Below are 24412 nucleotides of genomic sequence, written 5' to 3'. Positions count from 1 at the left end.
AGGTTTGCAATATTATGTGCAACGTTAGTTAGGTCTTGGGCTCTTGAGTAATTTCATCACAGATCCTTTTAAGTGATAAATCTGTTTCTGTATGTTAAATAGGAAAAGCGGAGGAACACGTGTGGGATTGGCCCAGTTGCATTTATTGCTTGTGCACAGTCTCTGACTAATTTACCACTGAACTTGACTTCTTCTGGTTAGTCCATCATCATTCATGGAGAAATCAGTTTTGTTGCTTATGACAGTTTAAAGTGTCTTCCTCTAGCTTTAGTATCAATACTTTATTCTTAATCCTAATGTATTGAATTTTATTATGATCAGGGAGGTTTGACTTTCATGTTAAATTGTCTGCACCTGCTACCACAGAGCGTGGTGCCTTGCTAAAACATATCATTCAGAAGCGTTCTTTGCAATGTTCTGATGACACCTTGCTGGATATAGCCTCCAAGTGTGATGGATATGACGCATATGATCTGGTACTTAGTTCAGCTCTAAGTTTTGTTAATAACTGATTACAACACTTCTCTATGAATGCTTGCTGCTACCTCAGCTGCATATGATTAGCTTTTAATTTGATCTGGAATGCATAAATCTGTCCTTGCTGATTTTCCTTCCAATTGAAGTATGTGCAGGAGAATCACAAATTTAGCTTAGATGTCCAAACTCCAAACTTCCTGCCTTCTGCAAACAGAGAACTAAGGAATAATGTTGAAGTAAAATAAATTAATTCAACATTTTTTTTTCCTTATCAAAAGATGTTGAAGTAATTTATTCTAGGAATTCCCCTCATGAATGGGCTTGACAGTAGAACTGGGAGCTATTCTTTTTTATTGAAGAGAGCACTTCATATGGTACTTACAGACAACAATTTCCTCTTAATTTAGGACCATGCAAGGCTATCTAATTGAGAGATGGCCAGTAATAGACAAGTACTTCTTGTCTATCCAGGAAAAAATGGAACGAGAGGTTTTTTTCTCGATTAGAAGGATGAATTCGTGAGCTACTATAACCATATCTTTTACTGCTTGTCTTTTGTTTAGTTGGGATATACCATCTATTTACTGATTAACATGGCCGAGCCCTAATATTCCTTCCCCATGTACGACATGAATTTATATTTTGGGAGGTCACGAAGTAGCTTACCTTTTCTGTGCAAGAATGAATTATTATGTGGTTGGTGAATTATTTCTTTTTGTGGGTAGCTAACAGTTGGACTACAAATTATCAATATTTTGTTAAACCATGTACGCGATTTGGTTTTCTAATACTCCTACTCACGCTTGGACTGAGAATCAGTATCTCTCTATCCACTGTTGAAACAGCAATAGTCATCCAGAAGAAAGTCATATAGACAAGCATGTCAATCAGAATGAAGTATTTGTTCCATCTGGTACTCTGAACCCACTGGCCTGACTAATTGGAACTAACACCATAGAAAACCCACTTTGGGGTTCTTTAGGGCTTCCTATGACCCTCTCAAAGGAGACTCCATCTCTAGGGCTTGAAGCTGAGACCTCTAGTTAAGGGTAGTGGAACCCTTACCATTCTACGACATCCCTTCACAATGAACTATTTGTACTTCATAAACTGTATTGTAGCTTCTGAACAGAAAGTTTTAATATTGTCCATTTTCAGGTTGTATCATATATCTCGATGATTAATGTCTTAAAATTGTATTTCATTGAAGTTGTGAGTCCAAAATATAGTGTTCATGTGCAGCTTTGTTCTTCGTGTTCTTGCCATAATTTGATGGAGTTTCTGATTTCCATTCTTTAGCTATCAGAGGTACATTTGCATTTATGCTGGGCTTTATTTTATTTCAGGAAATACTGGTTGATAGGTCTGTTCATGCTGCAACTGCCCGGTTTTTGTCTAGTGATTTGGCTGTTGGCAGTCAGGGAAAACCTGTTTTGTTTAAGGATGATTTCCTGCGTGCCATGCATGAGTTTATTCCAGTGGCTATGCGTGACATCACTAAACCTGCTGCTGATGGTGGCCGGTCTGGCTGGGAGGATGTTGGAGGTCTTAATGACATCCGGAATGCTATTATAGAGGTAAACGTTTATTTTCTTCTTTTCAACTTTTTTTTTTGTGGTTGTATATCCTTTATTGGTAAACTAATTAATGTCATAGTTGTTCATTCTACGAGACATTGACATAATTGTAATCAATCAGTTCTTTATTTGATGTCTATGCGTCGACTTCGATTTCTGTTCCCCTTTTATGTTTTCTTCTGCTTTACTTGCTTTACCAGCATTAATTTGACACATGGGAGGTTAAATTGTATCCTTCTTTTTCTTTCAAAACTTTGGGTTCTAATAAATTTTTTGTATAACCTTTTAATTGATCGAGTAAAAAATTGTTCTGAATGAAGGTATTGGATTTGGAAATTTTAAATTATATGCTGGAGATGAGAAAGAAAGGAAGTGTACTTAAAAAGTTTTTACAAAGTCATTTTGTTTCTGATATGATGAGAGATAAACCTAAAGGTAAAAACTTTGTTCCCTTGCATCCATGGTTTAGACTCCATATTTATTTCTTTTGATCATTTTAACTCACTTCCCAACAACCAGAGGAAAACGGGTTAACAGTAAGAGAGACCCCCCTCATCTCGTGGCTTGGAACATCTATGTAGATGGGATTGAATTCAGAGTGCCAGTTAGGGTTAGGTATAAACCTTCATTCATCTTCTTCGATCTTCCTTGGAATATCCATTATCTTGTCTCGACCTTGTTGAGCTCTCCCTGACTGAAAGTTCCTATTTTGCTGCCTCTTTGATTGTCTCCGACTCCCTCAAAAAGTAGATTGGTGTGGACTTCCTTTTAGCATCTATCAATACAGATCTTCTACAATATTTGAACTATCTCCTGTAAATACCATTGACTACTTTTTGGACTTTGTTCTCACTTCTCAAGTAGTTTATTTAGTTGGAGGCTTGGAGTGATCTAACCCCTGTAAATATTGTTAATCTTTCTTAAAAAGAAAATAAAAAAACTATTCCCTGTAAATACCCCTTACATCTCTTTGGACTTTGTTATCTCCTTATGTTTGGCATAGAACTTCATGTAATGGAGCTAACAAACTCTCTTTGGTACTTGGTAAGCGTTTGGACATGAATTGAGTGATATTTGAGAAGTAGTATTTGAAGTTGGGTTGAAAAAGAGTATTTGGAAGTTGAAGTTGTGTCTGGACATATATTTCACTTGAAAAATGTTGAAGATTTGGGAGGGAATTTGGATTTTTTTTTACTTGAGAAAGTGGTCTGAGAAACTTGAAGATTCTTCAGTTTGAAGTGAAAAGTTGACACAATGTACAACCAAACATGTTTTTGAAAAAAAAGCTACAAAATATTTATGTCCAAATGGGCCCTTACTATCTTTGTACTCTCTGCATCTTTCTGATGCCATCACTGAAAGTACATCAAAAAGTTCACATTTTATTTTACATTTCCACTCTTTTCTTCTATTCCTTTTTCATCTCTGCCTTTCATATCAATTACTCCCTCCGTCCCAATTTAGGTGTCTCTGTTTGACAGCGCATGGAGTTTAAGAAATAAGGGAAGACTTTGTTATGTTTACCAAATTGTCCTTATTAATGTCACTTTAGTGCTTACTTTTAGTCAACTTTTCTTCACAATTAAGTACTAAGTGGGATCCAATGAGGGTAAAATGAATGGTGCCATTAAATAGTTTCCATATAAGGAAAGATGATATTCTTTTTGGGACGGACTAAAAAGGAAAGGGTGCCACAAAAATTGGGTCAGAGGGAGTAAAAACTTGTTGATGGTTTTACCTAGGGGTGGAAAATGGGCTGTTTGGGCTAAGGTTGAGCAGGTTAAGATGCGTTGAACCAATAAATGGGTCAATGCCCAACCCTGCCCAATATTTGCTCGGCTGGGCTAAGATGGATTGGATCAAGATGGGCTAAATAAGGGGCTATAGTCCAACTTGGCCCAACTTTTTTTTTTCCATAACATTCTCAACCAAATATTTTCAAACATGTTTTAGTACATATTACATAAAGTTAAAAATTTATACAAATAAGTAAAGCTACCCTAGTTGCAAGGATTAAATTCTTTTTCACGAGAATCTTTCACCATAAAGCTTGCACCAGAAGATCTACATTCAAAGAATTCTTAATACAATTTGAAACTAAAGCAAGAAGGGGAGCCTTGGAGCAAGAGCAACAATAAAGTTATCTCTGTGTGATCTATAAGTCACGGGTTCGAGCTGTGGAAGCATCCACTAATGCTTGCAATAGAGTAGACTGTCTACATCACACCTCTTGAGGTGCGGTCCTTCCTCCACCCTCCTAACGTGTATGCTTTGTGCGTTGAGCTGCCCTTTTTATTGAAACTAAAGCAAAATATAAATGCTAAAGTAAATTTAATACAGTTTCCTAGTCACAGTACTAATTAAAAATAAAACGAGAAATTATGGAAGGTATTAAAATGGTTTTTCTCAGGCACCAATTTAGGTTGGAAGAAGATAAACATTAACCACTACCCACTATGTATATCTCATGCCCATTGTGGTCTTCAAGATTTATTCACAAAGAAGGAAGAGAAAGTGACAACTAAGTTGCTCAGACTCTTCATTTTTGGTGCCGCACCCGTGTCGACACGACATGGGTGTGGGATCCGTGTCCGATTTGGTCAACGGATTTTGGGTACTTTGACCAAAATCGATGGGACAAGTCTAGGCAATTTTAATGATTCCCATAATCAATACAAAAGCTAAGGTGCAATTGAAGAAAATGGAACACCTTTTATATAGAAATTTCTATGTCACTCCTTTTCCTTTAATCTCCTTCCAGGATTCTCCTCAAGTTCTCCACATAATATTCTCATAATTTAGGTTTTATAATTCAATTCTTAGATATTTTCATTATTTTAAGAGAATCCCCGACCCGTATCCATATCCATATCCCCGAATCTTAAAAATTAGATCATGAAGGATCCGACCTCTAGATCTGCAACCGTATTGGACACCCACACCCGAGTTCAAGCAACTTAGAGTGACAACGCATAAGAATTCTTTTCGGCCACTAACGGGTCAATTTGTGCTAAAGTTATGGACTGATTTGGGCTACTAAAAATAGATAGGTTTAGTTGGGTTGTGCCCAAACATAACTCATTTGTAATGTAGTGCATGCCCTGTCAATTTTTTGCTGAATGCCTCTCAAAGTGAGAGTCTTTCCATTATATAGAGAAAATAAAGATTACACATTCCTAAATATCCGCCATTCCTATCCCTAAAGATCAGCTATTCTATCTCTACACATCTGCTCTTCAATCCCTCTAAATCTGCCTTGCTATCCCTCCAAATCGGCTATTCTATCACAATATTTATTCCTTTGATACTACAACAAATGTATATGATCATGCTAATTTATATCACTATATAATTACATTAATATATACAATCATTTAGTTGTCCATCATGCTAACACATCCCCCCTCAAATTGATGCTGGTGGATCAAGCAACATCAATTTGCCTACTAGAAACTGATGGCGTTGCCGTGCCATGGATTTTGTAAACGCATCAGCTATTTGAAGATCGCTGGACACATGTGAAAGAGTAATGACTCATTTATCTACATCTTCTCTTATATAATGACAATCCACTTCGATGTGTTTGGTTCTCTCATGAAAAATTGGATTAGTAGCAATCTGAATAACACTTGTATTGTCAGCGTGGAGAGGAGTAGGATGAGATTGAGGAAATCCAATCTCAGCAAGTAATCCACGAAGCCATACAACCTCAGAACAAGCAGTAGACATGGATAGATAATCAGCCTCTGTTGAAGATTTTGACACACGATCTTGCTTTTTACTCTTCCAAGATATCAATGACTCTCCAAGAAACATGCACCAACCAGAGACTGAACGACGAGTATCAGGACATCCCGCCCAATCAGAATCACTAAAAAGCATTAAGACGAATAGGAGAACCACTTGGAAAGAACAATCCACGAGCAGATGTTCCTAGAAGATATTGAATGATGCGACGAATAGCCACCAAGTGGAGATGACGGGGAGCTTGCATAAATTGACTAACTTGTTGAACTGCAAAAGAGATATCAAAAGAGATATCAGACAGAGTAAAAGTAAGGTAATTTAGACTCCCAACTAATTGTCGAAATATAGTTGGATCAGGAAGAAAATCGCCTTCCTCACGACGATACTTCACATTCTATTCCAATGGAGTATCTGCGGAGGATGAATCTTGAAGACCAGCCAAAGAAATCAGATCCTGAGTATATTTGTGTTGGTTTAGAAACACACCTGAAGCAACATTATGAACTTCCAAACCCAAAAAATAAGTAAAAGTACCAAGATCTTCATATGAAAAGAATCTTTAAGCTGCTGTTGGAGGCTAGTGATTAGTGAAGAATCAGTTCTTGTGATAATAATGTCATCTACATACACCAAAAGAAGAACACAACCTATAGATGTTTTCTGAAGAAACAAAGATGAGTCATATTTGCTCTGCTCAAAAGAAAATTGTAGCAAAGTAGACCGGAACTTATCAAACCAAGCTCTTGGAGCTTGTTTTAATCCATACAAAGACCGCTTCAACTTGCATACATCTGATGTAGGCGATGAGAACAAACCAGGTGGAGGTTTCATATAAATATCTTTTTTAAGATCACCATGGAGAAAAGCATTTTTGACATCCATTTGATACAAAGACCAGTTTTGTGAAGCAACAATGGCAATAATAGTTCGCACTGTAGTTATTTTGGCTACGAGTGCAAAAGTCTCCTCATAGTCCACCCCATACTCTTGTCTATTACCAAGAACAACCAATCGAGCTTTGTACCGATCAAGAGATCCATCAGAATGAAGTTTAATTGAATAAACCCATTTACATCCCAATAGGGCGGACATTTGAAGGACATGAAATGATGTCCCATGTGTCATTTTCTTTAAGAGTCAAAAGTTCTTCTTCCATTGCTTTCTGCCAACATTCATGCTTGGAAGCTTGTGAGTAACAAGATAGAACAAATATGTTGGATAAAGTTGAGGAAAAGCCATACCAGTTGGGAGTACGAGATACTCTGGTAGATCGCCGAGTAGGCTCAAGAGGACCAGATCTTGAAGAGTTCTCAGATTCTAGTTGTGGTACAGTTTCAGGTGGCGGATCAGTGTTGGGATAGGATAAAGTTGGCCGACGTCGTTCATACACAAATCTAGGTTTGAACCACCTCTTAAAAGAAGATGATAAGTCCTCAAAAGTAGGAAGAAGAGGAGAAACATAAGGTGGATCTACAATCGTAGGAAAGAAATATTGATTCTCAAAGAAAACATTTCAGTGTCAAGTCAACTTACAAAGATCTTAATCAATCAAATTCAAATGATAGGATGGAGCTATGGCCATGGTGGATGATATGGAGACCTAAAATCCCATACAAGGTAAACTGTTTCACATGGTTACTAGCAAATGAAGCAGTGCTGACACAAGAGAATATAAAGAAGAGGAAGTTCCAACTATGCTCAAGATGCTATTTGTGTGAGGAACAGGAAGATACAGTCAACCATCTCTTTCTGCATTGCAAATGGACAGATCAATTATGGAGAATACTCAGCAGCCTTAGAAAGATCACTTGGGTGAGACCAAGAAACATAGTACAACTCCTAAATTGTTCGATCAATATTGGCAATACTACAATTAAGGAGGAGAGATAGAGGATTGTCCCAGCTTGTATATGGTGGACAATGTGGAAAGAAAGGAATCAAAGATGTTTTGAGGGCAAGAAGAACAATGTGCAGAATTTCAAGATGAATTGTATAGCTCTTTATTATTTTTGGTGTAAACAGAAAGTCTTAGTACAGGCAGAAGAACTTTTTGATGTTTTAGACTATTTGTGACAAAAAGCACAGATGGAGTCAGTCTAGTTTGTAATACTTTTGGAAGAGGGGCTACTTTGATGTAGTATACCTGTGGATAAATAGAAGAAAAAGTTACCATTCTCAAAAAAAAAGAAATACAAAATTTGTGAGAACATGGATCATAGCAAATAAAACCTTTTTGTGAAGTACTATAACCCATAAAAGCACATTTAGTAGACTGTACAAAAAGTTTATTGCTCTGCGAAGGAGGCAAATGCACAAAACAAACGCAACCAAATGTATGAAAATCACTATAGTTAGGATTTTGGTGATAAAGACGAAAATATGGAGACTCAAACTTTAGCACTTTAGATGGCAATCTATTAATTAAATAGACAGCAGTAGACAGAGCTTCCACCCAATATTTAGCTGGTATAGAGGACTCAATCAATAAAGTACGAGTGACATCTAAAAGATGACGATTTTTTCGTTCAGCAACTCCATTTCGTTGTGGTGTATATGGGCAAGAGTGTTGTGAGACAATTCCTTTGTCAAGCAAGAATATTTTGAATTCATAAGACATATATGCTCCACTAGAATCAGATCTTAATAATTTGATGCATGTAGAAAATTGAGTCTTAATGTAAGCCAAAAATGTCTTGAACATGGAAAATACCTCAGATTTGGATCGAAGAAAATACACCCATGTAAACCGACTATAATCATCTATGAATGTTACAAAGTATTTGAAATGAGAAATAATTGGTGAAATTCCCCAAACATCACTATGAATAACATCAAAATACTTTGTAGCACGACTACCAAAATTAGGAAAAGGAAGATTTTTACTTTTGCCTAATTTACAAGTAGAACAATCAATGGAAGCAACTGAAAATTGATTTTTATTTCCCAATAAACCAAAATTTGATAAATGAGACAACACAACAAAATTTGGATGTCCAAGATGCTTATACCAAACCTCAATCTTACTAGCAGTAGAAGTACAAGCAAAAGGTAGAACAGGAGGATGGAAAAGTGTATAGGAAACAATCGTCCAACTTTAGGCCCCTTCGTGATTATCGTCCCCGACACCTGATCCTGCACAAGACAACCATTACGAGAAAAATTCACATCACAATTGTTATCTACCAATTGTCCAACTGAAATAAGACTAGTTGAGAGCTTTGGTGAAACAAAAACATTCTTGAAAGTTGGAGTAATGTCCCTAACCTTGGTAATGGGTAAATTACTACCATTGGCAATCTGTATTTGTGATGGACCTTGATACTTACGAACAGTTTTTAGGATGCTCGTTGAGTTGGTCATGTGATTGGAAGCACCTGAATCAACAATCCAAAAATTAGATGTAACATCATTACCATGTAATCCCAATGCTGAAAAGGCTGACACGATCATTTGTTGTACCATTTCAGGAGTAAGAACTTGTCCTGAAGATGAGTTATCATTAGTGGAACCATTTATCCCAGCTTGAAAAGCATTGATCCTACGATTTTGAGGGCGCGTGGGACACTCTTTGATAATGTGTCCTTGTTGTTTACAGTAATTACAGAGCTTCTTGCTACAATTGCTAGCAATATGACCATATTCCTTGCAACTGTAGCATTGAGTTCTACTCATATCCCTGCCCTTTCCTTTACCTTGAGCAGCAAATACAACATTGACATCATTTTCTTTCTTGAAAAGATTTTGTGTGACAAGAGTTGCTCTTCACGAAGTAATTCCCTAAAGCAAACATCCAAAGAGGGAGACGGGCCACGATTCATCAAGTTAGAGCGAACACTCTCAGTCGGAGCGTAATTTCATCAAAAATTGGTCTCGCTTGCTTTGCTCATGAACTGCCTGAATCACTGATAGAGATTCAGTAGGTATTTTGGCATAGACAATATCAGTAAATTCAGTCCATAAGTTCTGAAATTCAGAAAAATAATCCTAAATAGAAAGACCTCTTTGAGAGTAATTAGCAATTTCATACTCTAACTGAAAGCTTCTTGCGCTATTGTCTTGGTTGTAAACCTTTTGTAAGTAATCCCACATGGCCTTAGCTGTCTTGTATGGCCTGAGATTAAGAACAATAAGAGGGTCAATTGACCCTAGAATCCCATGTCATCACCCGAGCATGTTTAATCGTCCATTCACCTAGCTTTGTTGCATCAGTAGGAGCAGGATCGCTTTCATCTATATGGCCCCATAGTTCTTTGCCGGTGACAAACAACTGAAACTGAAACTCCCAAGAAGAATAATTTTTTCCAGTAAAACGAACACTGAAGGATTCAAAGTGATGTGAATTCATGCTTTTGAATAGCTATGAAAACTACAAAGACTCAAGAAAGCAACTAGAATGACCAAGAACAAAAGTCCCAGTGGTAGGACTGATTGTCGATGAACAGTCAACCAAAAACCAAAAACCAAGATTTTCAAAAAAATTTAGAAGGAACCACAGATGACTCTATGAAACAAGACAGCCAAGAGAAGGCTCTGATACCATGTCAATTTTGTGCTGAATGCCTCTCAAAGTGAGAGTCTTTCCATTATATAGAGAAAATGAAGATTACACATCCCTAAAGATCCGCCATTCCTATCCCTAAAGATCAACTATTCTATCTCTACAAATCTGCTATTCAATCCCTCTAAATCTGCCTTGCTATCCCTCCAAATCAACTATTCTATCACAATATTTAATCCTTTGATTCTACAACAAATGTATATGATCATGCTAATTTATATCACTATATAATTACATTAATATATACAATCATTTAGTTGTCCATCATGCTAACATGCCCAACCCATTATAACTTGGGCTGGTTGGGCAGGTCAAATGGGTTTGATCTGATTTTGCCACTCCTAGCTTTACCTTATCAAAATAATGATAATGATTATAATGATAATGTACTTGTAAGCAACTAATAACTGTTGTTCCTATGGTAGAATGGTTATAATTTGCCTAAATGATTATCAACCGGTGCGTTAGCTTCAATGAAAATGAAATAATTATTAATCAACCAGTGGGATAGAAACATCAACTACTGATTGGCTTGCCAAAGAGTGGACTACCAGAAACTCTAGACTAGGTCTAGCTTGCACTCCTTTCTTTTTTTGATTTGGGAGCTTGTTTTTTTTTTCTTTTTGTCTTGTTTTATTGTCTAACTTTGTTTGATAAGAACGTGTCACCAAGGCTTAAAGGTAAATTCTACATAGTGGTGGTTAAACCAACATTATTAATATGGGTATAGTGCTTGCCAGTCAAGAACACTCACGCTCTAAAGATGAATGTAGCGGAGATGAGGATGCTTGAATGGTTGTGTGGGCATAGTAGGAGAGATATGATTAGGAATGAAGTTATACGGTGCAAAATGGGATTGGTCCAACTGGCGGACAAGACGAGGGAAGTGAGACTAAGATGGTTCATGCATGTGAAGAGGAGGTGTGTGGATGTGCCAGTGAGTAAGGAGGTGTGAGAGGTTGATTGTAACATGTGTTTGGAGGGGTAGAGGTAAGCTTGAGAACTGGGGAGAGGTGATTAGATAGGATATGACACAACTTTAACTTATTAAGGACTTGACCCTAGATAGGAAGGTGTGGAGGTTGAGGATTAGGCAAGAAGCTTAGTAGGTAGTCGAGTGTTCTCGCACTTTGTGCGGGAGATGCAAGGGGCTAGCCCATCTCCACTTCTCCTTATAGGTAGTATCATTTAGTAGTCGCGTAGTTCAGTTTTCTGCAATGTGTATTATTCTGTTGCTTCATTTTCGTTATATCTTGCTATCATATTTTCTTTTCTTTCGAGCCGAAGGTCTATCGGAAGTAGCCTCTCTAACCCGCAAAGATAGGGGTAAGGTCTGGCTTCACTAGTGGGATTACACTGGGTATGTTATTGTTGTTGTTACTCATAGCAAAGATGGATTGAACACCCTTTGATAGTGAATAATGATAATTGGTTGTAAATCCCTTTGAATTATGTATTAAGTTGTGTTGAGTATTGAGCTAAACAGAAGTCATGTTCTAGGGTTTGCATGAACCTTATTTAAAGGTGTGTTTTTATATTTCATAGCAACTTTAGTTTGGATCATTTTGTTCAGCATATGAAGTTCCTGTTTTTGCCTCTGTCAGATGATTGAGTTGCCGTCCAAATTTCCAAATATATTTGCACAAGCTCCTCTAAGGATGCGGTCTAATGTTCTGTTATATGGCCCCCCTGGTTGTGGCAAAACACACCTTGTTGGTGCTGCAGCTGCTGCATGCTCACTAAGATTTATCTCAGTCAAAGGTCCTGAACTGCTGAATAAATACATCGGTGCTTCTGAGCAAGCTGTAAGTGAATTTGCAACTTCTCCACTTCCCGGAGTACATATTTTTATGATGATGATGATGCCAAAATTCCCTCACCAGCCACCACTACCGTCCTACCCCCCAATAAAAAAGTAAAGAAGTAAAAACCAATTAAGATCTTAAACATCAAGATAAAGTATGGAATATCAATTCTTTTGGGTCCAACTTCTTGCTCTTATCTCCATCCCAACCCATTGCCCAGAAGGTTGATTTGTTAAGTTCTAGATAAGGGCAAACTGGACAAAGTTAAATCTTGTGGTTCCTACTCACATCCTCAAGTTTTCACATAGTAGATATGTCAAAACCTTAAATGTATTCCAAAGATCCAATAGCTATCTAAAGTAGGGTGTGTATCATCCTTTCCCCTGTCAAAAGTTCTAATCTTCCTCGTCAAGTCTAATTGTCAACCCCCTAAGTCGTAGTATCTAGCTCTCTTGGAGATTTTGGCTAGTTGACACTAATTATTTTGTTTTAGGTTCGAGATATATTCTCAAAAGCAGCTGCAGCAGCACCATGCCTTCTTTTTTTTGATGAATTTGATTCTATCGCACCAAAGAGAGGCCATGACAACACTGGTGTCACTGATAGAGTTGTTAATCAGGTTATTTCTTGTCCATATCATTTGCTGTTTCTATTCTCATTTACCTTGCATAATTTTCATCCTTGTTCATTTGATGCAGTTTCTCACGGAATTGGATGGTGTTGAAGTGTTAACGGGTGTGTTTGTATTTGCTGCCACAAGGTTAGTGCCTACTAACAAGATGTCTTTGTTCATTATTGCTTTCAAGGTTTTGGATATTGTGGTACCTGTATTTCATCCATTAGCAAGTTCTGTCCGTTCTTGGCCTATTAGTTGGTTGAGCATATGCAGATTGAAACAGACTCACATAAATGCATAGGATGGGACAGTTCATCAGTTAGTTTCCAAGTTTGTTTCTATTGAAGTCTCAAACCATACAGTGAATTTTCCTGATCACGCAGAAAGAAACTTAATTGCTAGGATGGAATTATTTTACACCAAGACATGCATTACTGAGGAATTATATAATAAAGCCTTTCTTTGAACCTTTTTCACCATCACTCTAGTAGAGACTGCACATTAAAAAAGGGGAAAAGGGTCAATTTACGTGTGTACAACTCAAAGCAACTTTGCCTCCGTTAAACTTTTGGTTTAATATTCCCCCTGTTAGGAAAGACTCTCATTTTCTCTTGACCTCTATTGGAGCTTTAACCTGTGGGTAATTTAAGCATTGTCGAAAGTTGAAGGATAAATTTGGACCTTTTTCTTGATGAATTTGGACACGTGGAATCCTCCCATTTCATGCTGGAGCTTCGCTAATGGTAAGGACAAATATGGGACGGTTTGCTTCCGGTAAAGGTATGAATGGACCAAAAAGTGTAACTGAGGGTAAAACTGAGCAATTGAATAGTACTAGGGCATGTTTGGACTTTTTTTTCTTACAATAAGCACAAAGATTGAGGGTGTGTTTGGTGTGAAGGAAAATGTTTTCTTGGAAATAAGTGGCTTTCTTACTTATATTTTCTGGTGTTTGGTAAGTAAGCGAAAAAATAATGTCCCAAGAGCATCATGTATTTATATAAAAGAGAATTCTAGGCCCGCCTACGTGGCGCCACCACAAGCTAGAATTTCCTTTTAAATTTATTTATTTCCAAAAATAGTCTTCCCCCTTCATGAAAAGATGTGACTTTTATAAAGAGTTGCGATTTTTATGAAGAGTGAAATAGTCATCCTCTTTCATGAAAAGATGTGACTTTTATGAAAAGTTGTGACTTTTATGAAGAGTTGCAACTTTTATGACGAGTTACGACTTTTATGAAAAATTGTGACTTTTATGAAAGGTTCTGACCTTTCCGAAGAGTTGTAACTTTTCAAAGAGTTGTGACATTTCCGATAAGGCACAATAAGCATTCATTCACACTATCCTTTGTTGTCTATAAATTGAGGGATTTCCTCTCATTTTAAAACAACGAAAATTTTGAACTACTTCTTCTTCTGCACAATTAAATATTCAAGTACTTTGCTCCTATTGAATGACTCACTGACACCATTGTTTTTGTACAAATATACTTGTGAATAAAATCGTTCCATCCTGAAAGGATCTATTCCATTAAACCTCGGGTACTAGAGGGGAATAATTTCCTTAAGGGGACACTGTGCATTCAGTGGGTTCAATTTTTTCCTTTCTGTTTCATTCTATTGTTATAGATCCTGGTATATTTTTTTAACAACCATTAATTTATGCTTATGATATTAATTGTTGCTTTTAGTACATGTTTTAAACTTTGTTGTTTATGTTTCTGCAAAGTTATTGTTATAAGTATTTGTTAGTACATATAAATACTATTTATTTATTAGAAAATTTAATATCTCATGTTGATGTTCATCTAATTTCCCAAAAATATCAAATAGTAATACTTCCTGAAGGCAAAAGGATAAATTATAAATTAAACTAAAGATGATTGATTGAAGGATAAATGATAAGATGATATAATTATTATTTTCCTTTACATTATTAATGTTCATTACTACGTAATCTTGTATGTAAGATAATATAGTGTTTTAGTTTTAATGACTGATAGATTGTAAGTATTATTTTATAAATTGTGTGATATTAAACTTCCGCGCGAAGCGCGGATAATTTTACTAGTTTATATGTAATCTAGGAAAACACTTGGGGGGTGGGGTAAGGGGTGGTTAGTCAAGGGTTGAGAGTTTGGGGGGGGGGGGGGGATTGGGAAATGGAGAGGAGAAATTGAGCTTGGAATACCTATTATGAAATTTGTTTTCCCTATTTGCACTACAGAAGTGATTTTCTTAATTTTTAAGGATCTTGTTTTCCAAAACATTTTGATCAACTAAACATGGAAAAATTGCAACCAAACACGCCCTACTATTAAAATTGAGTTAATCATTCATTTTACAATGTTACTAGTGTAGTAGAAAGAATTTTCAGCTTGTTTTATATCTTTGATATATTAGTAGGAAGATAAATTTAGAAAAAAATGAGGTTAAAAAGTTTCTTTCTTGTACTCTCTAGAAGTTAACTACTTCCTGCGCAACATGTGCTATAAAAAGGGGACAAAAAAGGCCAGAATGAAACCATTGAAAGCTATTGGTTTATTTGTTTATTGTCCGTCTAGTTAAGAATCTTAGTTGAGGAGATTATCAAGAACAGAGGTCATATCAAGCTTAGGTGGTCCAAAAGTGTGTAATGCTTTAAACACCAAGCTAGAGTCTTTCAAGTTGGTATCCCTATTTATCATGTGACGTTATTGGTTCTAGGCACTATCATCCTGGCTTTGAAATGACAAGGTTTTTATTGAGTCATTTACTTCATAATTCGTGATGTGCACACATATGTATATATTTGGATAGATGTGTACGTGTGAGCTGGAGCACAAGCGTAACAGACGTCTAAAATATTCTATAGATCAACATCTGCTTTCTCTTTGGCTTAATCCTTTTTTAATTACCTATAATTATCTTTATTATGTAATGACATTCATCTAATGACATATCTGCGAGAATGTCTCTACTGGAAAGTAATTTTGTTTCATGGATATTCTCCCCTTTTGACCTAATGACATTTATTTTAAAAGGTACATCAATTACTTGTGAGTTTGAATGATGGAATTGAATTCATTGCTATAGTGTTACGTGACCTTTAAATGGAACTTTAACAGTCAAATGGATTAAAGCACCCAACCATATACCATATCTCCTTGCTTTTGAGGTTGTCTGATTGTGCTATACATCTGTATTTTACTAAAGAATTGATCCTTATGAAGAACAAGGATTCATTTAGCCTTCTTTTCTTTGGAAGAATCAAAGTGATGCAATTTTTCTGATCAAGTTTGACCTTTCTTGTCTTCATTTTAAGCAGTAGACCTGATTTGCTTGATGCTGCACTTTTGCGACCTGGAAGGCTGGATCGGCTTCTCTTCTGTGATTTTCCTTCACAGCATGAAAGGTCGGAGATTCTTTCAGTTCTATCAAGAAAAGTAAGTCTGAATTCGGACTGGGCACTAATTACAATCAAATCGCAAATAGATGTTAAATATGTGAATCATGAACAGTAGGTCCATGGTATGCCTTGTTTCATTCAAATTAATTAATAATTAATCGTTTTGACTGATTATTTTAACATAAATGATATGTGGAAAAGCAGTAGGAACTAGAATAATGTTGATGTGACTATTTCTAAATTTTTTTGCAAAGAAACACTGCATACAAGTTGATTATCCACCCGCGGCATTCTAACTTGTGTCCTCTCTGTTTTACTTGGTGAAAAAAGTACGAGTTCTTTCCAAAATAATGGTTGAACTTCTTTCCTCCAAACAAATTAGACGATAATATAAACTAGTACTGCTATATGAAACAACCATGTCTCCATCCCTAACTAGGTTGGTATTGCCTTTTGTATTATTTTAAACTGTTGTGGCGCCATATCAACTAAACTTTTGCAATCTAATATTTTATACTATCCTCACCCAAACTCAATACCATAATTCAGTTTTATCTTTTAATTTCCATGAAAATCAATCCCAGTCAATTAAGGTTGAATAAGAGAGCAGATGCAAGCAACAGGACAGTTTCAAGTTAACTCAGCAAGTTTGTGACTGTCAAATTCGACTACATGAAGTCCCAAGCTGGTAGCCTTAAGTTCCTTTACACTGCGACAAGGTTTTTATGCTTCTTCCACATTCAGCTACATGGCAATGGGGCTTGACTTGGTCGGATTTGCTCATATTTGCCGGAGAAATTGAGGCTGAATTCAATTTATGAATAACCTAGAAATACAAAGGGATGGCTTGACTTAAGAGCTTGCAAATGAAATATCTCATTTGTTGTATTCTCAGGGCAAAGGATGAAGAATATTAGGTTAAAAGTTGGGTTCTAAAAGTAAAGGCTTTTGAGTTCTGACTTCGACTCAGGCTTCCTTGGAAGTAGAGTGAAAAGGCTTTACCAGACTTGGTTTTCTCTTCCTTCCTATCTTTGTAAATTGACGAAATATAACAGCAAAGTGTTTTTTAAATGATTTTCATTACCAGTGTTAAAGAAATGGTAGAAGGGAAACATGAGTATTCCTTTGAGTAATTTTGGGAGGGATGAAGACATTCTGGGATAAGTTTCTAACAAGTAAAAGCTTTTGCTTTGACGATGGTCCGTTAATTAACTCTAAAGCATACACTTTAGTTGAATGAAGACAATAAACTGATTTACTTGCTTGATATGCAGTTACCACTGGCAAGTGATGTCGATTTGGATGTCGTAGCTCGTTTGACAGAAGGATTCAGTGGAGCTGACCTCCAAGCTCTTCTCTCTGATGCACAGCTTGAGGCTGTCCATGATCTTCTAGATAGTGAGAATGCGGGGAAGCCTGATAAGAAGCCGGTCATCTCTGATGCTCTTCTGAAATCAATTGCATCCAAGGCAAAATCATCTGTTTCTGATGCTGAAAAGCAGCGATTATATGATATCTACAGTCAGTTTTTGGATTCAAAACGATCAGTGGCTGCACAGGTACTGTGTTCTTTACTTACTGCTGGTGTGGTTGATGATTTACATCTCTATTGCTTTCTTATATCGCTAACTACCAAAAATTATGTCTATGTACAGTCAAGAGATGCAAAAGGCAAAAGAGCAACCCTTGCTTAATGATTGACTGCTAGTCAAGCTCTATGTGGAAGTACTTGCTTAAAACACACACTAGCCTGATCATAGAAGCTGCATTTCGGGTTGAAGTTTGTAGTGAACGACATCTAGTTTGTCTTTTATAGTTGGAAAAATGTCTTGTTGTAGCATTATCTTTCTCTCTGTGTGGCAAACTGTTAAAAGGGAAAAGTGACAATTATCTGCTTGTCTTAGTTTTAGGAGAAGGGCTATTTAGTGTCGTAACTTTATTACAATAGCAATATTTAGGGTGGAAAAGGCCTCTTTTTGTCCACCATTGAACCAGGTGTGGATCCTTCTCTGCTCATCAATAATCATCATTGGCCTTCCCTGTTGGAGATAATGCAATAACTGGTGAAGATTTTGAAACCTGTTTCATATCTCCTGTCTCCTGAGACAGGTATGTTTATCAGTTCGACTTTTTATTTTTGCTATTTGTAATTCATTTTATGAAATATGAGGTTGAAGAAAGAAGAACAGGTGAAACAAATAAATTATTTTTAATAAATCATAATGGTACGAAAGAATGACCGTTTGTGCAATATTCCAATCTAATTGAAGTATTTGGGAATCAGAAATCGTAAAAGTCCATAGATTTGACAATATAAAGATAAAGATTCTACGCTATAAGTAGATAGTCTATTCTTAACTTTTAAAAATAAGCCCCGACAAAGAAAAGCTGAAAATAAAGTAACAATATTGAAAATATTATATATCTTTTGTACGATAGAGTTGAGAGGGAATTGGCCCCTCCTAGCCACTTCAAATTCTACAACCATGTTAAATAAAAATATAATTTTATTAATTATTTGAAGCTGATTTCTCTCAATTTTCTTTTGTGAAATATCTTATATGTGGCGCTTGTTTGAAATATTTTAATTGGATTAAAACTTATTTTCACTGATTTGAGATGAAGAGCAAGAAAATTAGAAGTTGTTTGTTGTCAGAAGTAAAATGGGGTCATTTGAGGTGAGGGATAAAAATAATTAGTCCCAAGATAAAAAAAATAGTTCATGGATAAAATTTTGGTTTTGGTTGCCTTGTTTGGGATCATTTATCCATCATTTATACCATAGCGATGAGATAAATTATCACATACACATCCTGGTAAGTTATTCCTAGATAGCTAAATTCATGATAATTTGTTCCCAACCAAACGATTAAAGGTGAAATAGAGCATAGAACAAAACAGAAATTTCCAAAACAAGAAATACCATAAAGTTAAGATTTACATGCACATTTTAAGAAAAATCAATATATTCGGCCTATCTTTTTTATTTCAAATGCAGTTAACTTCAATTTTATAGTCAAAAAACAAACATTGAGAAGTCTTCAAAAGACGTTTCCATCTGTGATATTTTCTGATAACAATACAACCTTGTATAATTTTGTTTCGGAGAAAGAAAAAGTATATGCTAGTTAAGAATTGATGATTGCACAATTGGAAGTCTAAAAAATAACCATTAACATCTCTATTGTGTGTCAATAACCTAGTTTTAACCTCAGAATCAACCACACAACTTTTATTAGGGCTTGGATTGGTAGGGATTTGAATAATGTTCACCTATGAGGGATTTGCTTAATTCTTTTTCTCTTGGATGACTCGGAGAAACAATTTATTTTACCGTTTGAAAGACAAAACGATAATATGAACATAAAAATTAGGAGAGAATTTTTTTATTGATTGTTGTTACTACTTTATCAGTTGAATACTTAAATTTATATACCACCAATAAATTAAAGCATCATAACTATAGGTGACAAATAAGTGAGTTGAACTGAATTTTGAGGGATCAAAATGAGTTGAGTTAATAAATAAACAAATCAAAAGTTACTTGGACTGAAATGGACTATCAAAGTAGTGCATATCTTACATAGTTCTACTTTTGTTTAAATGATACATAATCTAAATTTTTAATAATTAGGAATGTGAGTCAGACACATTATTGTTCACTACAACCCGACCATTTGAGGAAAGTCTGTCTGGACTCAAAATTGAGATTGATCAAGCTCATTCTTAATTAATGGTCAAATTGTGGTAGATAAATACTTATTTATTATTATTATTTTTTTTCCTTTAAAATTTCATCTTTGAGTTTTACATTTTCTAGTTAGGGAGTTTATCTTTCCTACCTTTTCAATACAATAACATATTTGAATTGTAATTTTTATGCGAGGAATATTTTGTATCTACTTGTAAAAAATATAGACTTATCATATTAATTTATGTATTTTTTTAGAATTGTTATTTCAAGTTGTCAAATAATATTGTTCTTTGTAATCTTTTCAAATTTATATGGGGTGAGGGGGGATTGCTTTCTTAATGCCTTTGTGTCCTTCACGTGATCATATCCTACCCTCTACACCCTTTCCCTTTCGGGATGAGGAGACCTATGAGCTGTTAGTAAGTTATATAAATGAAAGTAGAATTTTGTCTAATATTTTAGAATTTTAAATTGAAGTACTTAAATATTATTATTTACTAATAATATTTTGAGAATAAAAATCAAAGTATTGTATTGCAATAAATAATTTATATTGTATTAACTTGAAAGAATCTTTCTCAAGTTATATAATAAAATATTATCTCTTTCATACAACGTTATAACTATCAACACATACAAATTAAATGACTAGTTATATAAAATTAAATTAAATTTGAGAGTTCTTAAAACTTTAATAGCCTAGTTAATTACCGTTGATCCAACCATGTTATCTATTGCACCAAACTATCAAAGTCAACCAAAGAGATTGTTTTTGCAAAATTTAGTTTTGAGAAAGATACAAAAAAGAAGAAGATTTGCCTACATTATTTGAAGTAATTAAAAATTTAACACTAATTCAAATATTGCAAAAGAACCAAACATATTTATTTAACACAAATCTAGCAACAATTGCAAAATTAAACCTCTTTCTCCATATAGTCCTAGAAGAAATAAGGAAACTAATAAACCTCAAAGCAAATCAAGTCTTACAAGAAAGTCATAGTTTACGATGAAGTTATAAGTTTGTTTAGGTTTTTTAAGAGAATTTAATTGTACTATTGAAATGTGAAATTTCTTTATTGATTTTGTCTTGATTTGGTAAACTGATAAATAACTTAGCACAACTATATATTTATAACAAGGTAAGAACTAATATGGGTGAAAACCATATTCTTTAAGCATTAAATCAAAGAAACTAAGATGAAAAAAGAATGCATGAATTTCATGACACGAATTGTATTTTTTTTTTTAACTTTCAAGACATATACTTTAGAAATTTTTGAACTTCATATTGGACATCATGATATAAACTTGACCTTCATACTTTAAGAATTGATGTTCTGAAAGTTTCTAATTCACATTCAACTTAGTGACATAAGCTTAAATTTTAGAACACTGAAATTGAAGTTCTGAAGGTTTTCAAACCTCATATTGAACTTCATGAAACACACTTATATTTCAGACACCAATATTGGAAGTTTTGAAAGTTGAATTGATTTTTTTTTTTAAATTTAGACACAATGTTCTGAAGTCTTCGACTTTCACATTGCTTATGATATGTACCTAAACATTATTATACGGACCTGAAGTTCGCAATGGAAAAGTTAAAATTTAGGAAACTAAATTTCAAGTTTGAGATATAAGAAGAGTTTGACCATGAATTTTTTTTGGAATTGAACTCAAGAACATATGTTTGGCCTTGAAATTCTGAAATTCAACTTTAAATTGAATTTCAAAATTTTGAGGAATTTGATAAACACAAAAAAATATCCAATTTTGAAATCGCGGTTTAAGGTTGTTGATAAATATTTGTTATTGCAAATTTTTCACTTTTGACACAACTTCTGACATACGTGACTGAAGTTAGTAAGTTAAAAATTGTATCTGAAGTTGGTAGGTCAGATACATGGCTAAGCTTAAAGTACATATAGTTGAAGTTTTTTTTGCATGCACTTCATATACATATGGTTGAAGTGCAATTATTTGTGCTTGGACTTCAGTCACACATGATTAAAGTTTCAATTTTTGCTTACACTTTGATTATGTATGATTGAAGTTCAGTCATTTTTGCATGTAATGATATAGGTTAAAAGTGCAATTATGTGTAATAAAGTGCAATCAAATAATTTTGCACGCACTGTTCAAGTTTCTTTTATGACCTGGTCACTCAAAGTCCATCTAGTTGAGTACAAAATAGATTGTTTAGTACAAAATCATTGGCCACCCTAAGGTGTCTTTTAAGCAATTTCTGTCAAGAGAGATAGATGATTAAAATGAATATAGGATGTACGTACCATGGATTCTCATGCAAACTATATATGAGACAAGAAATATTTGGAATAACATTTCAATAATAATTTATTGAAGTTAAAAGAAAATATATTTTGAAAGTCAAGATAAAATTAAAGAGCTTTTAGAAGTTGGCATTTGGACATTTAATCCACTTGCAATACTCATCAATATAATTTTTTTTATATATATTTTACACAAATCTCATAGTGTTAATTAAGAGCTAATTACATCTGAGCATGAATGGTACACAATTCAAAGAAGCTACTTACTAGAAGAAAAAAGAGATTCGATTCATAGAGGTCAAAAGGATATCAAATTTCCTTCCCCACCCTAGAACCTGCACATTAGTATTCATACCATTGGAGAAGTAAGCCTGGTCAGAGCAGAAATCTGATGAAGTACCTTGTACCTTCCTTTTTAACTTGAAGTTAGGTGAATACCCTACAACCTTAATTAGCTTGTAGCAGTACTCCTTGCTATGACCTTTACACTTACAAAAGTCACAAACTAAATTTGAGTTCCTCTTGAATCTCTGACTCACACCTAAGGTAGAACCAGATTTAGAGTACATAGCCAGAGAATCAATACCAACTGTGTTCATTCCCATGTTGTTGGTGTGAGATATCACTGCCGTTTGGCTCTCATCTCCTACTATCATAGCATTCGGATACTTAATTCATTAATCAGGACAATACAATGGCATTTACCGTCTCCCATTGCCCCACAGTTCTTCACCATAAACTTCTTTCCTACAAGATCCATCAATCAATCCTATCTTATTCCTCCCTAACAGAGCTAGTGTAATAGATCGATTCCATATTATGTAATTCTCAACACCAATTAATTGAAAAGAGATAAGACTAACTCCACTCACATCAGTAGGATTAAGACAAGGGATGGTTGTAGTCAATACCTTGAGAGGAGACTGGATTTGAAGGCAATGTGAAGAAACCAACAATTTATCCATTGTTGATACCTTGAGCTAGATCTTTAGCTACTCGATCTGGAATATAGCGATCGAAATTTATGTGATCTATAAAGAATGTCTGACGACCAAATCTGATTTTTTTGATTATCATAAATGTTTTTATATTGTTAAAAGAATAATTTACATATTTATAATCCTTTAAATTTTTCTTTTCTTATTCAAGTTTCTATAATCTTAAATACCGTCACCACATAACTTGACTGATGTATCATATCATATGACATATCATGTCATATTATATTATAAGTGGGAAGCTTTAAAGTGTAAATTTGGATTACTATTTAACCCCGGTATTAAATTAAAATATTTAATTAATTAAATATTGAATACTCCCTCTGTCTAACAATAGTTGTTCACTATTGACTTGACACACCCCTTAAGAAACAATAAATAATAGGAGTAATATTACTATTTTATCTTTTGACTTTTTAAAATTTAATGTTTTGAGAAATGTGTTAGATGATAAATAATATTTAATAGCAAGGGTAAAATAGACACAAAAGATAAATTATCTCTTGATTTTCTAAACTGAACAAATATTGTTGGACAACTATTTTTTAGTATAGCGGACAACTATTTTTTAGTATAGTAACTAATAATGTCATATTATTCTAAATATTAAAATTAAAGTGGGAAGATGTTAAGACAGATCTATATATATATATATATATATATATATATATATATATATATATATATATATAAAGGAGGATATGGAAAAGCTGATGTGGCATAGTTCTTTGATCAGGATTCACATTTATCTTTTTTCTCAATTTTTTGCCCTTTTTCCATATTTAAAAAAATAATAATCCAACCGTTACTTATGTATTAACGTTACAAATCTTCAATGACAATTATAACTCCTCTAATTACATTGCCACTACTTGCATTACATTAATGGACGGTTACCATTACTATTATAACTCATTATTATTCATGAATGTGGTCATGAACATTTACTATTATTCAATTACCCATTGCACAGAAGCTTTAACTGTCTTATTATGATTCATATTGTCGTTCTTTATATATTACTTAAGCATTTTGTATTCCATGTATTTTGACAATCAAGCAAAGATGTAGAATTATATATGCAGAGACAAACTAAGCAAATTCGGTCAGAGCGCTCCGATTTTCCACCTTCTTCCAAATATCGGTATTGTTTATATATTTATACGTCGAGCAGAAATTTCTTTGTAAAGTTTCAATCTTGATATCTTCTGTTTTTCTTTTTTTCCCTTCCCGCAAAAGGCTTTTTTCACCATGTGAT

At 34.5% G+C, this 24412-nt stretch overlaps 1 protein-coding gene across 2 annotated transcripts in view; it reads left to right on the top strand.

The window, feature by feature from the left end:
* The window catches only part of LOC125834089 (peroxisome biogenesis protein 1), a 29709-nt gene extending 11463 nt beyond the window's left edge, over positions 1-18246 (top strand). For both annotated transcript variants that reach the window (XM_049513261.1, XM_049513262.1), the window contains 9 exons: positions 103-196; positions 322-476; positions 1824-2054; positions 11964-12164; positions 12658-12783; positions 12863-12924; positions 16088-16205; positions 17443-17727; positions 17824-18246. In XM_049513261.1, the coding sequence (XP_049369218.1) occupies positions 103-196; positions 322-476; positions 1824-2054; positions 11964-12164; positions 12658-12783; positions 12863-12924; positions 16088-16205; positions 17443-17727; positions 17824-17862 (1311 nt within the window). In that variant the 3' untranslated portion in view covers positions 17863-18246. The remainder of the gene's footprint in view (positions 1-102; positions 197-321; positions 477-1823; positions 2055-11963; positions 12165-12657; positions 12784-12862; positions 12925-16087; positions 16206-17442; positions 17728-17823) is intronic.
* Positions 18247-24412: the final 6166 nt, after the last annotated feature.

Source organism: Solanum verrucosum, unplaced genomic scaffold, assembly GCF_900185275.1.
Source record: "Solanum verrucosum unplaced genomic scaffold, falcon-dt-bn FXZP01000108.1, whole genome shotgun sequence".
Classification (NCBI taxonomy): domain Eukaryota; kingdom Viridiplantae; phylum Streptophyta; class Magnoliopsida; order Solanales; family Solanaceae; genus Solanum; species Solanum verrucosum.
This window is presented reverse-complemented; position numbering and strand designations above follow the sequence as displayed.